Source organism: Halichoerus grypus, chromosome 5 (assembly GCF_964656455.1).
Source record: "Halichoerus grypus chromosome 5, mHalGry1.hap1.1, whole genome shotgun sequence".
Lineage (NCBI taxonomy): Eukaryota > Metazoa > Chordata > Mammalia > Carnivora > Phocidae > Halichoerus > Halichoerus grypus.
In genome coordinates, this window is record NC_135716.1 from 112,019,176 (window position 1) to 112,034,725 (window position 15,550).

The window sequence follows — 15,550 nt, forward strand, 5'->3', positions numbered from 1 at the left end:
ATGTTATTTATTTATTAAATATTTTATTTATATGACAGAGAGAGAAAGAGAGAGAGTGCACAAGAGAGCACAAGCAGGGGGAGTGGCAGAGGGAGAGGGAGAAGCAGGTTCCCCGCTGAGCAGGGAACCTGATGCAGGACTCGATCCTAGGACCCTGGGATCATGACCTGAGCCGAAGGCAGACACTTAACCAACTGAGCTACCCAGGTGCCCCCCCCGCTTTTTTTTTTTAGAGAGGGAGAGAAAGAGAGAGGTGGGGGGAGGAGTGTGGAGAGAATCTTAAGTAGGCTCCATGCCCAGCACAGAGCCCAATCCAGAGCTTGATCTCATGACCTGAGCCAAAATCAAGAGTCAAATGCCTAACCGACTGAGCCACCCAGGAGCATTGGGTGGAATTTCTAGTATTATGTTGAGTAAGAAAGGTGAGAGTGGATATCCTTGCCATGTTCCCAAAGGTAGGGGGAAAGCATCAACTCTTTCACCATGAAGTGTAACATTAGCAGGTGCCTAGGTTGCTCAGTCAGTTAAGCATCTGCCTTCAGCTCAGGTCATAATCCCAGGGTCCTGGGATGAGTCCTGCATTGAGCTCTGTATTCAGCAGGGAGTCTCCCTCTACCCCTTCCCCCTGCTTGTGTTCATGTCCGCCCACCCAAATAAATAAAATCTTAAAAAAAAAGTATAACATTGGGTGCAGATTTTTTGTGGAAATTGAAGTAATTTCCCTGAAAAACTTACTGAGTTGTTTTTTTTGTTTGTTTTTTTTATCATGAATGCGAGTTGGATTTTGAATTACACTGTTTAATTTTCAAATGTTGAAACAACTTTGCATACCTGGAATAAATCAGTCATGGTATATAATTATTTTCATACATTGTGGGATTTAGTTTGCTACTATTTTGTTGTACATTTTTGTGTCTAAATTCATTAGAGATGATGGCCTGCAGCTTTTTTTTTTTTTGTATTGTCTTTGGTTCTAGTTATCAGGGTAATACTGGCCTTATAAAATGAGTTGGGAAGTGTTCCTTCTTCCTATTGATAAAATTTGTCCTGTTGTGGGGTGCCTGGCCAGCTCAGTCGGTAAAGCATGCGACTCTTGATCTTGAGGTTGTAAGTTCAAGCCCTATATTGGGTGTAGAGATTACTTGAAAATAAAATCTTTAAAAAAATGTCCTGTTGACAAAAATTACATAATAGACCGATTTCTGGAAGACGCATTTTCTGGAATAGATTTTCTGGAAGAGACTGTCTTAAATTAGTGTTAATCCTTTAAATGTTTGGTATTATCCTCATGTGAAATCATAGGGGCTTGGATTTTTCAGGAGCTTCTAAATTATGAATTATACTTTTTTAATGATAGGGCTGTTCAGATTATTTCATATTGAGTTTTAGTAGTTTGTAGTTTTTGAGCAATTGGTCCACTTATTCAAATTTATGAATGTGAAGTTTATATTCCTTTTTATCTTTTTAATGGTTGTAGGATCTACAGTGATACTCACTATTTCATTCCTATTGGTGATTTGTGCCTTTTTGTTAGCCTTGCTGTTTAAAACTTTACTTTTTGGGGGTGCCTGGCTGGCTCAGTCAGAAGAGCATGTGACTCTTGATCTCAGGGTCATGAGTTCAAGCCCCACATTGGATGTAGAGATTATTTAAATAAAACTTAAAAACAAAAAAAACAAAAACAAAAAACCTTTTGGGGTTTTGGGACTACCTTTTCTCCCTCAACCACCAGCTTTTTGTTTCATTGATTTTCTCTTTTTCAATTTGATTAATCTCTGCTCTGGTCCTATTTTGGATGTGCTTTTTTAGGTTGAGTTAGGAACTAAGATTATTGATTTGACTTTTCCTTGTTTCTAATGCAAGCACTTGACACTTCTAAAAATTTCTTTCAGTACTCTTAACAGCATTCCACACATTTCAGTATGTTGTATGGTGATAATCATTTGTTTTTTTAATTTTCTTATAAGATTTCCTCTTTGATCCATCAATTATTTGTAAGTATATTAATTTTGTTTAGTGATTTTCCTATTGTGTATTATTGATTTGTGATCCAATACTATTATGGTTAAAAAACATACTCTATATAATTTCAATTCTTTTAAATTTAAGTTTCATGACCCAGGATATATGGTGTCTTGGTGAATGTTCCATGGGTGCTTAAAAAAAAAGTGCATTCTATTGTTGGTTATAAACTGGTAATATCTATTTACACTCCCCCATAGCAGCATATGAGTTCCCACTGATCCTCTCCAACACTGGATAATGCTAGAGACATCATTTGTGCTAATTTGTTGGGTAAAAATTGGTATTTTCTATGGCCTCAAATTTTCATTTGTCACACAAGGTTGAGCATCTTTTCATGTTTATTATATGAATTTCCTCTTAAGTGAAATGTCTGTGTATGGCAGAGAATTACCAATATTTATGTGTTGCTCTGAATTTTCTAGACCTGCAGTCAGGTGTATGGCCAAGTGGGTTCTGGCCCAGAGGGATATGAGTGCAAGAAGTCTAACTCTCTACCAAGTCTGGCCCTTAACAACACCCAGTGTGATCCTATCTTACTGTGCTGCATCAATTTTAGAGACCATATGTTCCAGGTGGCATAATTACAAGAAGGAATAGGGCCTCTCAAATTACTGTACTTTCCATGAAAATGGAGTATCTCTTATACATTTCTTTTAGGGGAGAACATTTTGTGGTAAACCTTCATTTATTTCATCCTTATTTTAATAGTTTTACTGGGTACAGAATTCCAACCTGATAATTTTTTTATTTAACCAAAGACTAGTGGATAAACATAAATTCAGCACAATTACGTCAGATCACTCTTCATATTGTATACACACAAACCAATGAATATAATCTGAAAGAAACCTGCAATCAGCAGTGAAATGTATAGCTTTTCCTTCCCTCACAAAAGAAAAAATCTAACCAAATTTAGAATTTCATCAACACACACTCTCCTGTGACAAACAGTTCAGACATAGAGAATGCATAAAACTAGATGCTAACATTATGAACCTTTGTTAAAAAAAATAGAAGCAGCCATACATTGTTATTGATAACTATGCCCGAAGGGGCATTATCAAGAGATATTGTGCTACAGAAAAAAGCTATATATACATACACAGTAAGAAAATAAACTTCACGATTAACACATGAATGTTTAATACTGGAGAAATCATAGTTCTCCAAAATTTCTCCACACTTCAAGCTGACAGTTATTTTTCTGTCAAAATTTTGAAGATTTAATTCCACTCTTTCTGGTGGTCACTGTTGCTGGTAATTCATTTGGTGATAACTCCATTTCTCTGACTGCAAAATCTTCTTTGCTTATGGTATTGTTCAAGCCACTGAAAAATGTCTCAGGTATGGATTTCTTTTTATCTTACTTAATAAGTTGTACTTAAGGTCGGGGATTGACATACTCTTAGTAAGAGATCAGATAGTAGATAGATAATTTTAGGCTTTGAGGGCTGCATAGACTCTGTTGTACCTACTGAACTCTGCCATCATAGCATGTAAGCAGCCACACAGTGTATAAAAGCTCACAAGTCTTTCAATAAAACTTAAAAACAAGCAAGCTGGATTTGCCCTGCGGGCTGTATTCTGTCAATTCCTGCTCTAGGTCTCTTTTCCTTCTCCTTGTCTGTGCTGTGTCCTGGTGGTTATTTGTACATATTTTCTAGCTCACTGATTTTCTCTTTATCTGTGTTTGTTTTAATCCATTGAGTTTTTTTAGTTTAACACTTTCCTTCCTGGAAGTCTTTTTCCAAATCTGCTCATTTTCCTCCAAAAGTCTTATTTCCTTAAACATTTTACAAATAGCTAGTCTACTTCAGTCCTGGGAAGAGGGTGATGAAGTATTATTTTCTGTGTGTTGTTCATTGTTTATGCTAATCTTACTCATTGTGGCTTGATTTTTTTGTATCATCCATCTTTGATAGCTAATTTCTTGACCTTAATTTGTGGTGATACTGCTTATGCCTCTAGCCAACCTGGGACCACTTCAGCCTCTTGAAGACCTTCAACACTGGCCCGTGGCACAATTAGCAATAACACTGCTAGCATCTGAGCTCAAGAAAGCCCCACCATCTGTTGCTTACTGCTCTCCTCCCAACTAAATGTGTGTGTGTGTGTGTGTGTGTGTGCGTGTGTGTGTCGTGTTCCCGAGAGAGCTTCTTCTGCCTCGGAGACTGGCAATGCCTTAAAAAATGGGTCCCATGCAGGATTTATTTGTAATACTAGAAACAAAATTGGTAGGTCTCTAAATTTAATTCTAATCTAATCCCAATCAAAATTCTAATGTTCAATTTCACTCAACTTCTAAAAATTGGATAAAGTGATTATGAATTTCTTACAGAATGACAACTACTGCAATTCAGAGGTTCAGTAAGTAAATTGTGGCAGTATAACTGAGAGTTCATTCAGAAAAAAAGAAATCTGGTTCCCTATCTCTTATAAAAATGTCTTTAATCCATCTGGAATCTTAGTGTAAAAATTAATTATCTGGATTTTAAGTGCAAAATAAAGACTGTTTTACCATCTTAATGTGGGGAATACAATCCAAAACAAGGTAGAATAGCCAGACACTATAAAGGAAAATCCAGACATATGACTACATAAAATTTAAAATTTTAATGGAAAAAAGGCAATAAATCTCAAAAGACAAACAGTAGATTGTGAAAAAATGTTTCTGAACCATCTAAAAAAAGGGGGGGGGGGACTTTGTACAAACTTATAAACCAAAAGAATTTCCAAAGGATATTGGTTACTAGGCAAGTCACACGGCTAACAGATATAAGATCAACCCCACTTGAAGTCCGGGAGAGAAAAAGTAAAGAAACTGATTACAATCTTTTCATTCAGATTAGCAAAGAAAATGAGGGCAGTAATATCCAATGCTGGTGAGGATAATGGTAAAGTGGTACTTTCAGACTCCTAGGAATGTGACCTGCTCTAAAATTTTTTGGAAAAGTCATTTGGTACCTCCTATTAAAATAAAAATTACTCCCTTTGACTGTAACTTCTGACCCAGCAACCCTATTTTAGGAGCTCTACTCTTTAGAAATAGCAGCACAATTATGTAAGGCTATATACAGTATATCTACTGCAGCTTTGTTCAGTAGAGAAAGACTGGAATTAACTGAATCAATAGGGGATTATATAAATCATGATACGTCTGTTCTAAGGAATGTTGTGCAGCCTTTTAAAAAAGAATGAATCATGTAATGAGCACTGGGTATTACATAAGACTAACGAATCACTGACCTCTACCTCTGAAAGCAATAATACGTTATATACTAATTGAATTTAAATTAAAAAAAATACAAAAAAATGAATCCATCTATATCCATCTAAAGACCTAGACAGATGGTCCTGATGCATTAAGAAAAACTCAATTGCCGGGGCGCCTGGGTGGCTCAGTTGGTTAAGCGACTGCCATCAGCTCAGGTCATGATCCTGGAATCCCTGGATCGAGTCCCGCATCGGGCTCCCTGCTCGGCGGGGAGTCTGCTTCTCCCTCTGACCCTCCTCCCTCTCATGTGCGCTCTCTCAAAAAAAAAAAAAAAAATCATAAAAAAACTCAATCGCCAAGTAACATGTATAAAGGATCATATTTTTGTAAAAACAATCCCCTCAAAGTCCTGAAATGCCAATATTTGGATGAGCATAAAAAGACTGAAAAATAGGGGCACCTGGGTGGCTCAGTCAGTTAAGCATCTGCCTTTGGCTCAGGTCATGATCCCAGGGTCCTGGGATCTAGCCCATATTGGGCTCTCTGCTCAGCTGGGAGACTGCTTCTCCTTCTGCCTCTCTCTCTCATGAATAAATAAATAAAATCCTTTAAAAAGAAGATTGAAAAGTATACAAGTTTTGATCTCTCAATAGTTGGGATAGGGAGGAGAGAAATTTTTTCTTACTATACATTGGTAGTAAGATTTCTGGGCAGCATTACGGCTAACTTGAGTTTATGCTCATGAATTTGAAGTGAGACTGGTTATCCTGGTTGCATGTGTTTCTGCAACCACAAACAGCTTCATGGGTGCAGAGCAGGCAGTCAGATTTAATAAGGATTTGAGTTTTGTCAAGTGAATACAACAAAGAAAGGAGCAATGGAGTTGAGGGTATATGCAAGGGAGTGGTTATAAATAATAATGCACAACAAACTTGCATAAGGAAAGAAGGCCATGAAGGGGAGAGGTACTGTGAAGAGCACTAGGATTAATGGATTGTAAGGTTGTGGTGAGGCCTAATGATTGCTGGAGTCAAGGGCCTAGCTGGAGAAAGCTAGAAAAAGATATGAGGAAGTAGTAAGAGCTTGCTTGAAATTGAGACTAAGGAAAGATTTTAGTTATTGGCAATGACAAGGAATGGCTAAAGTTGATTAGCTATTAAGATCATTAGCAGAGAGTTCAACTGACATTGACAGGTGTCAATTAGAAATAGTGAGAGACTAAAATCTCTGGGGAAGAGGGAGTGACCCAGGGATGGTAAATGAATAAGGGTGGTATCGTCTTCTGATCATGAAAAACCTAAAGCTGGGGGTATTTAGGGAAGAAGGTGGGGGGTAGAGGGGAGGATAGTCTGCAAATGGCACCCCAAAGTTAAGAAAAACACTAGTGAAAAGAAAGAGGCACTAAATGAGAGCCTACAGCAGAGAGCCCAGGTTCAGTTAGTGATTCTCAAATTCTCAAGCTGGTATTAGAATCACCTGGAAGGAGTGTTCAACTAAAGATTGCTAAACCCTACATCAGAGTTTCTGATTCAGTAATTCTGAAGTCTGAGAATTTGCATTTCTAAAACATTCTCAGATGATGCTGATGAACCTGGTCCAGGGACCACACTTCCAGAACAACTCAAGAACAAAAAAAGGGAAAAAACAAACAATAAGTTTGATCACATAGGGAATGTTTTTGATGACCAATTAAGAATCCCAGAAAACACTATGAAAAAGTTTTAGAAGTTGGAGAGTAGTGAGAGATGTGGACAGAAAAGGGGTCCTCACAAAACCAGGCTTGAGTTGAAGGCAGGTAAGTTACATGCAGTATTTCATGCATAAAATTAACAGAAGTAAACTCCACAAGAAGAAAAGCCAAAAAATCTTTTACCAAAAAAGAAAGCATAATATAGGAAGGATCACTTATAAATGGATATTTTCTCTGCTGAACTGACTTCAACCAACCTACCAAAAAGTTTGTTGACTGAGCAAAGTTTAAAGTGTTAAGCTGGTTAAACAAAACACTGATAATCATAACACAGCTCTCTATCAGGGCTCCTCCAAATGTTAATAGGAAAACCTCAAGTAAGACATTATTCCTTAATATAAAAGATGTTAATAAAGCTGAATTTTCTTTTTTCAGATGTAGCCAAAGCTCATTGATTCATCAATTTTAGTGGTTGTTTAAAGGCAGCTGTTGAAAGATTTAATGTGTATTTGACAGAAGTAAATCCTTACTATTTTCATTCTCTCTTCAAAATGGAAAATTTCCCACAGATCTTAAAAGTATTACATAATATTAAAAAGAACCAGAAAATACTGAAATGTCTTAAATGAAAAACACAAACACCCTGTAATTCCATCGCCTAGAACTAACCACTATGTGCATCTGATGTATCGTCCTAAAAATATATATATGCTAAAATATAGAGATAAATCTAATCTATGATGATCTTTTAGGAAAATAACAATGCAAACTACTTAGTATATACATACTAATTCCTTTCTTAAAAATAGCCATAGTTGAAGGGCGCCTGGGTGGCTCAGTCCGTTAATCATCTGCCTTCCGGTCAGGTCATGCTCCCAGGGTCCTGGGATCAAGCCCCATATTGAACCCCATATCAGGCTCCCTGCTCAGTGGGGAGCCTACTTCTCCCTCTGCCTCTTCCCCCTGGCTTGTGCTCTCTCTCTCTCTCTCAAATAAATAAATAAAATCTAAAAAAAAAAGAGCTATAGTTGAATGGATATGACTACCACTTTAATTCTAGCTATGTTTCATGAAGGTTTCACCACCATTTTAGCCACTAGTTGATCATATTTTTAAAATGGCTGTCATGTAGCTATTTCAAAAAAATTATATTGATTATAAAAACAAATGAAGTCAAGAAAACTTTTTCTCTTTCTCTCTATAATACACACTCTGAATTTTTACTTTAGATGGTATTATAAAGGGGCCTGAATCATGTTACACTTCAAGAGTCCAAAATGTTAAAATATATGAAGTGGATACACATGATTTATACATAATTGCAACTTGAGAATGATGAAACAAAAATAATTTACAGATTTAAAGACTACATAGTTAAATAAAAATGTAAACATTCAATGCTATCACATATGCATCTAAGAACTGTATAAGTTCCTATAGAAACTTACATCATAATATTTACTATTATTTTGCTCAAATTTAACATCATCCAAACCATAGGTAACATTCTCTTTAAACTAAATTTCAATATAAATTTTGCAAACAGAATCAGCAGAGAATCTTACATAACCTGACAGAAAAAAACAAGTATTATTTGTTAGAGATTCTAAATATTTTAAGGCAGATAGGTATTTGTTTTAAAAGTTAAAAACTGAACAGGGGCTGTTTTTGATACACTTTTATATATATTTCATTTTTAAACAAGAAGGGGCTATCTCTTGGATTTTCACTGCTTAGACAGGGCCTATAATACATAGCAGACAATTATTTATAAAATGAATAGCATCTGGGAATTTATTCAATTCACATGAACATTTAGAGAAGGCTTCAGATCCAAAATTATAAAATTTCCTGTAAATTATACCATTTAGAAAATGAACATATAGCTATTAAAAATATATGTGAAAATTGTTTAATCATTTTAGAGCAGTCAAAATACAATATAAGATTGGTATCTTGGTGTTTGAAAGCAATCATTTTACCATATGCATTTTAATCTTTTAGATCACTCATTTTAAGTTGATGGTTAATAAGTTTTAATCAAAGTTGTTTTCAAACATTGTCATAATGTCACTTTGAAGAGTCATATCAATGGTACCAGCCATCTGTAGAAAGAAGGAAAAAAAATTCAATGTTACTTTAAAAAAATTTATGCCTTCATTAGAACTGTATAAAAATGATCACAACATTTGGAACAGATTATATAACATGAACACAATTTATTTAACATAACGAGTTTATGTAATTTTCTATTTCTCTTCAAATACTGATTTTTGTTAAATTATTGTTCATGTGATAAATAAAACTTAAAACTTACAAGAACACTAAGAACAAGTTTAACTTCTCCAAATAAGAGAGAAAACTCTCAGTGTTGACAGAATATTAATACTGACATGAACTGAGATTATATTGTTTCATTTATCTCTACAACCAACATAACACTAGACACATAAAATTATTTTCTGAATGGTCCAGTATCTCTAACTATTTGAGGAAACTATAATATGTAACATTAAAGCTACAGGCTTTCCTGGATTCTGCCACTTACTGTGTAACCTAGGGCAAATTATTTAACCAAGTTTATTTTATATATAGGTATTTATGAAAATCAAACCAAATTGCATGTATAACACTCAGTACAACATTGTTCATTAAATGCTAAAAAGGCATTAAAAATAGCTAAAGTAAACAAAAGTCTAATTAAGACAAAAGAAATAGGGGTGCCTAGGTGTCTCAGTTGGTTAAGCGTCCGCCTTCGGCTCAGGTCATGATCTCAGGGTCCTGGGATCAAGCCCCAAGTCGGGCTCCCTGCTCGGTGAGGAGTCTGCTTCTCCCTCTCCCTCTCTCTCTGCCCCTCCCGCCCCCCTGCTCACTCTCTTACCCTCTCAGATAAATAAATAAAATCTAAAATAAATAAATAAGGCAAAGGAAATAAATGTTTCTTATATTCTGAAGCCTTCTCTAAATGTTCATGTGATGGCATCCAAAATGACACCAACTATAATTTTTAAAAATGTTTTTTGCGGTACCTCAGTGGTGCGCAGTTGGTTAAGCATCCGACTCTTGGTTTAGCCTCAGGTCATGATCTCAGTGTTGTGAGATTGAGCCCTACTTTGGGTTCCGCGCTGAGTGTGGAGTTGGCTTGGAATTCCCTCTCCTTCTCCCTCTGGTCCCCCCCTTGCTAAAATAAGTAAATCTTTAAAAATTGTTTGTTTTTTTAAATCAGTAAATAGTAACAGCCCAGAGTTGTAGGTAAATGTGCCAATCTGCAACCAACTGGTTGACTTCCTGGATGAGAATCAGTATTCCCATTGGCTATGTGGGAGATGATTTGAAATTATGACTTATCTACCAAAAGGAAATTAAAAAGTTAAGTGTGACTCTTGTAAGCTACAAATATTGCTTTAAATATGCCATAGAAATAAAAAGATAAATTCTTAAATCATAACCCAGGCTACTTTCCTAATGCCAACTCAGGATGCCAAATGTCTAGCCCAGAGAGTTCCCCAAAGTTCTATTTTAACCCTCCAATATGAGAGTTGGATACACTGTCCTCATGTAAATATTATGTGATATATTCCTGTAAGTATCCAGACATACTGCAAAATCCTAATAATATGTAATGAAACTTGTTTTTATTTTAAAAGTACTTTATTTCAGACTGTCTTCCATCTTGAATAAAATCTGCATGTGTGGGATAATTACTGATACGGAACTGTTATTTTCTACACCAACTAACCTTTGATACCATGATTTACATAACTAACACTCCCTGCAGCTATCATCATAACCTAATATATACACCTCAACCATTCAAATTTAGGATTGAATACTTGGTCAAGGGAACTGGCATGAGGTGAATTCATGGAAGCTCTGCTAGGTGTCAAGTTATATCTTTTTCGAGTATAGATCTATAAATTAGCAGCAACATAAGAGTTTGTGTTGTCAAAAATGATAGTAGGCAGATCCAAGATCAGGTTGTTTGTTATCAAAGCTGCTAGATACAGTGTTAGTTACATTTCAGTGGATTCCAGGTCTACACAAGTTCCAGAAAAGTGCTTAGGATATTAGAAATTATATTGGGTTACCTCACTGGGTTGTTAGGTAGCAAGTAAGTTGCTGAGAAATCACTTATCGGTGCCTGAAGTGAGGCCCTTGTGAGAACCAACAGGAAAAATTCCTAAGTCACTAGAGAAAATACTTCTAGCTAAGTACTAATGAAAAATTATGAGCTCCTAAAAAAATACAAGAAATATATAAAAAAGTTAAATTAAAATGTTTAAGTTTAGTTATTTAAATCTTTAGAAATTTCTGTAAGACCACATTGTTGTAATCTCTACCACATGTTACAACACTGCCAAATGCAGTTTATTTCTACCTTAGTATTACAAAATAAGAAGCTGACAAAACTTTTGTACATTCTTCCTTAGTAAATTCATTTGTATTATAATCAATATACAGCCAAAGTCAATGGCTTTTTTTTCTCAAACTACGTTCCTGAATGTCCCATGAATTCCTGCATCTTTCCCAGGATCACAAAAATATCCAGGACCCAAGAAGGTAAAACTCAACATCTGGCATCAATGATTACCATATAAAGAAGCAGAAAAACATTTCCATAAAGAGACCAATCAATCAACTGAAACTACCTGGAGCTGACAGAGATCGCAGAATTAGCAGAAGCCCATTGAAATAGGTTATAATTGTATTTCATTTGCTCAAAAACTTAATAGAAATACAAAAAACATTTTTAAAAGACTCAAATTGAACTTTTAAAGATGACAGCTACAATGTCTTAGATGAAAAATACACTGGATGGAATTAACAGCAGATTAGACATTGAAGATTAGTGAATTGAAGCAAAATGAAAAGAAGAAAATAATTGTTTTATTATTTTATTTATTTATTTGAGAGAGAGAGCGAGCATGAGCGAGCAGAGGGAGCAGAAGGAGAGCGACAATCCCAAGCAGACTCCCTGCTGATTGCAGAGCCCAACACAGGGCTTGATCCCACAATCTGTGAGATCATGACCTTAGCCAAAATCATGAGTTGGACACCTAACCAAGTGGGTCACCCAGGCACCCTGAGAAAAAAAATTTGTTTAAATTAAAAGAGCATCAGTGTGGGACAACTTCAAGTGACCTAATAAGTGATTGCTCAAAGGAGGAAAAGAGGAAAAAGAAAAAATATGAAGAAATAATGGCCCAAAATTTTCCAAGCTTGATGGAAACTATAAACACACATCTCCAATAAGCCCGACAAAGTACAAAAACAACAGACAAAAACCCAGTGATGAATAAAACTTAAAAGCAGCCAGACGAAAGGCATGTTTTATACAAAACAAAGATACCAAATTTCTCACTGGAAACAAAGCAAGCAAGAAGCTAGTGAAGAACATCTTTAAAGTACTGAAAGAAAAAACACTAACAATCTAGAATTCTACATCCAGCAAAAAGTATATTTAAAAAAATAAAGGCAAGTTTAAAACACAAAAACCTGCACACAAGTGTTTATAGCAGTTTACTGTAATTGCTGTAAGCTGGAAGCAACCAAGATGTCTATCAATAGGTGAATGGATAAACAGTCATACATCCATATACTGGGAGTATTTATTCAGACAAAAAGAAATGAGCTATCAAACTACAAAAAGACATAGAGGAACCTTAAATGCATATTACTAAAGTGCAAGAAACCAATCTGAAACAGCTATATATTGTATGATTCCAACTATATGACATTCTGGAAAAGGCAAAACTATGGAGATAATAAACAGATGAGTGGTTGGAAGGGATTAATAGGAGGTATACAGGGGACTTTTAAGAAAGGGAAATTATTCTGATGGTATTGTAATGACTGATCTATGTCATTACATATTTGTCAAACCCATAAAAAGCACAACACAAAGAGTGAACCCTAAAGTAAACTATGGATTTTGCTTGATAGAAACTAAGGTTGACAGTGATGTATCAATGTGGTGTCAATACTGGTTCATGGATCATGGGATGCTGATAGTGTAGAAGGTTATGCGTTGATGGGGGCATGGGAGGAGTATGTGGGAACTCTTTGTATTTCGGGCTCAATTTTGCTGTGAATCTAAAATGTTCTAAAAGATAAAGTCTATTACTGATATAAAAAGGCCAAATAAAGTTATTTTCAGATATACAAAAGCTGAAAGAATTCATCACCAACTGACCCACACTATAAGAAATGTTAAAAGTCCTTTAGAAGAAACGAAAATTAATACCATTTGGAAATCTGGATCTAAATGAATGAAGAGTACTGGAAATGGTAACTACATAGGTAAATATAAAATTTTAATTTATTTAGAACTTTTTAAAAAAGATTTTATTTATTTGAGGGTGGGGGGAGTGAGAGCACAAGTAGGGGGGAAGGACAGAAGGAGAGGGAGAAGAAGACTCCCCACTGAGCAGGGTGCCTGATGCGGGGCTCGATCCCAAGACCCTGGGATCATGACCTGAAGGCAGATGCTTAACCAACTGAGCCACCCAGGTGCCCCTAAGATTTTTAAAAAGATAATTTGACTACTTAAACATTAGCATGTAAGCTGGGAGGGGAGAAATGGAAGTACACCACTGTAAGGTTATTCTACCAAATGCAAAGTGGTATAGCATTACTCACAGGAACACTGTGTTAAGCTAAAGTATGTATTACAAACCCTAAAGCAACCATCAAATAACAGTGTTACTGATAATAAGCCAATGAAGCAAATAAAATAGAATCATAAAAATACATGATTAGAAGAATGTAGGAAAAAAAGAGCTAACAAGAACAGAAAAGAAATAAGATGTTGCACTTAAACTTAACCTATCAATAATCATATTGAATGTAGTCAGTCTAAAGACTTGTATAAAAGGCAGAGATTGGATTTAAAAAAACAAAAAAAGCAACACCTCACCACATGTTGCCTACATGAAACTCACTTTAAATATCAAAATGCAGATAGGTTAAAAGTAAAAGGAGGAAAACATTTTTTACACCATGCCAATATAAGTTATACAAAAGGTGAAACGGATATGTTTCCGAGTAAATTTCAGAGTAAATAATATCATCAGGAATCAAGAAGATCATTTTGTAATGAAAAGGGGATTAATCAAGAGGACATAAAAATCCTAAATGTTTATATATCTAACAATACACTTTCAAAATAGATGAAATAAAACTGACAGAATTACAAGGATAAAAAGACAAATCTACAACTATATAATCATAGATGGCAATGCCCCCTCTCAATATTTGATAGAATAAGCAGGCAGAACATCAGCAAGAATATAGATAGGAGTCTTGAACAACACTATCAACCAACTTGGCCTGTTTTTACTCAACAGCAGAATACACATTCTTCTCATGTGCACACAGAATATTTACCAACGTAGGCCATAATGTGGACCATTAAAAAAGTCTTAATGAATTTAAGATGTTATATAGTTTTGACTACACTGGAATTCAATTAGAAATCACTAACAGAAATTACTAGCCAGAAAATTCCCAAATATTTGGAAACTAATATACTTCTAAATAATCCATGGATGAAAGAATCAATTCTAGTTTTTAAACATTATTTTCTGTATATCAAGACTCTTAAACATGTCAGTTTTTTTTCCTTTCCAATTTAAGATATAATTGACTTATAATACAAGTTAACTTCTTTATCTAGTGTTCAACTAAAACACCGACCTGGGATAGATGGCATAACTTTTGGCCACAATTTATCAATAGTTTATGGATTTTTCAAGAGTTAGTAACAGTACGTGATAAACCACTCTACTTATGTGCCAATAATGTTCCTTTGTGTTTATTACTACGTGTAAATTCATTCCATCTTCACAACAGGTATTATTATTCCCACTTTACAGACAAGGAAATTGAGGCACAGAGAGGTTAAATAAATTGCCCAAGCCCAAAAGTCTAGTAAATGGCAGAACTAGGATTTGAACCTACATAGTCTAGTAGCTCCATGACCATACATTATGATTACACTCTGTGTCTCTAACTATAAAATATTTTAGGCTCTGATTTTAGAATTCAGTCCTCACTAAAGATGTAAATCCACAGTCACTGAAAACTACCCTGAATGTATCTTTGAACTTGTAGAAGATACTGCTCTGTTAAATCTTTCCTTAGTTAGATTTAGTAAACTAGTATTTACTTACTGCTTCTCTCCTCCTCCGCTCTTGCTCTTTCTCCCTCGCTAAATTACGGTCTTTGAGAAGCCAGAGTTTGTATTTATCTTGAGCTTCCGAAGACTGCTGATGTTCTTTCTGTTCTTCTCCAAGGTACTGGTTTTGTGTCTTATTTGAAAAAGATTCTTGAGTGAAGCCAAGGTCCCTTAAAGAAACAGTATAGCTCAAAGTAGGTTTCAAGTTCCTTAAAAGTTTTCATTACAAAGATATGTTAAATTACAAATATAAAGCAATGTTTTAGATCCCCTTTTTCATATGTTATGATGTCAAATTTTGCAAAGGCAATCTATATTAACAAAGAGAATGTTATGGAAACTAACCAAGGTGTACTACTATATTCTTTCACACAGAATGGAAACATTTCTGGAAAATAATGATATCATCATGATTTAGTTATATTAGTATCTTTAATAGCTTAAT

The 15,550-nt window shown here is 35.2% G+C and overlaps 1 protein-coding gene and 1 long non-coding RNA gene across 4 annotated transcripts in view; one reads left to right on the top strand and one right to left on the bottom strand.

The window, feature by feature from the left end:
* The window catches only part of LOC144381899 (uncharacterized), a 131,809-nt gene that overhangs the window by 15,110 nt on the left and 101,149 nt on the right, over positions 1-15,550 (top strand). The window lies entirely within an intron of this gene.
* The window catches only part of BRDT (bromodomain testis associated), a 66,297-nt gene continuing 59,712 nt past the window's right edge, over positions 8,966-15,550 (bottom strand). For all 3 annotated transcript variants that reach the window (XM_078071724.1, XM_078071723.1, XM_078071721.1), the window contains 2 exons: positions 15,101-15,275; positions 8,966-9,034 (listed from right to left, as the gene is read on the bottom strand). In XM_078071724.1, the coding sequence (XP_077927850.1) occupies positions 8,966-9,034; positions 15,101-15,275 (244 nt within the window). The remainder of the gene's footprint in view (positions 9,035-15,100; positions 15,276-15,550) is intronic.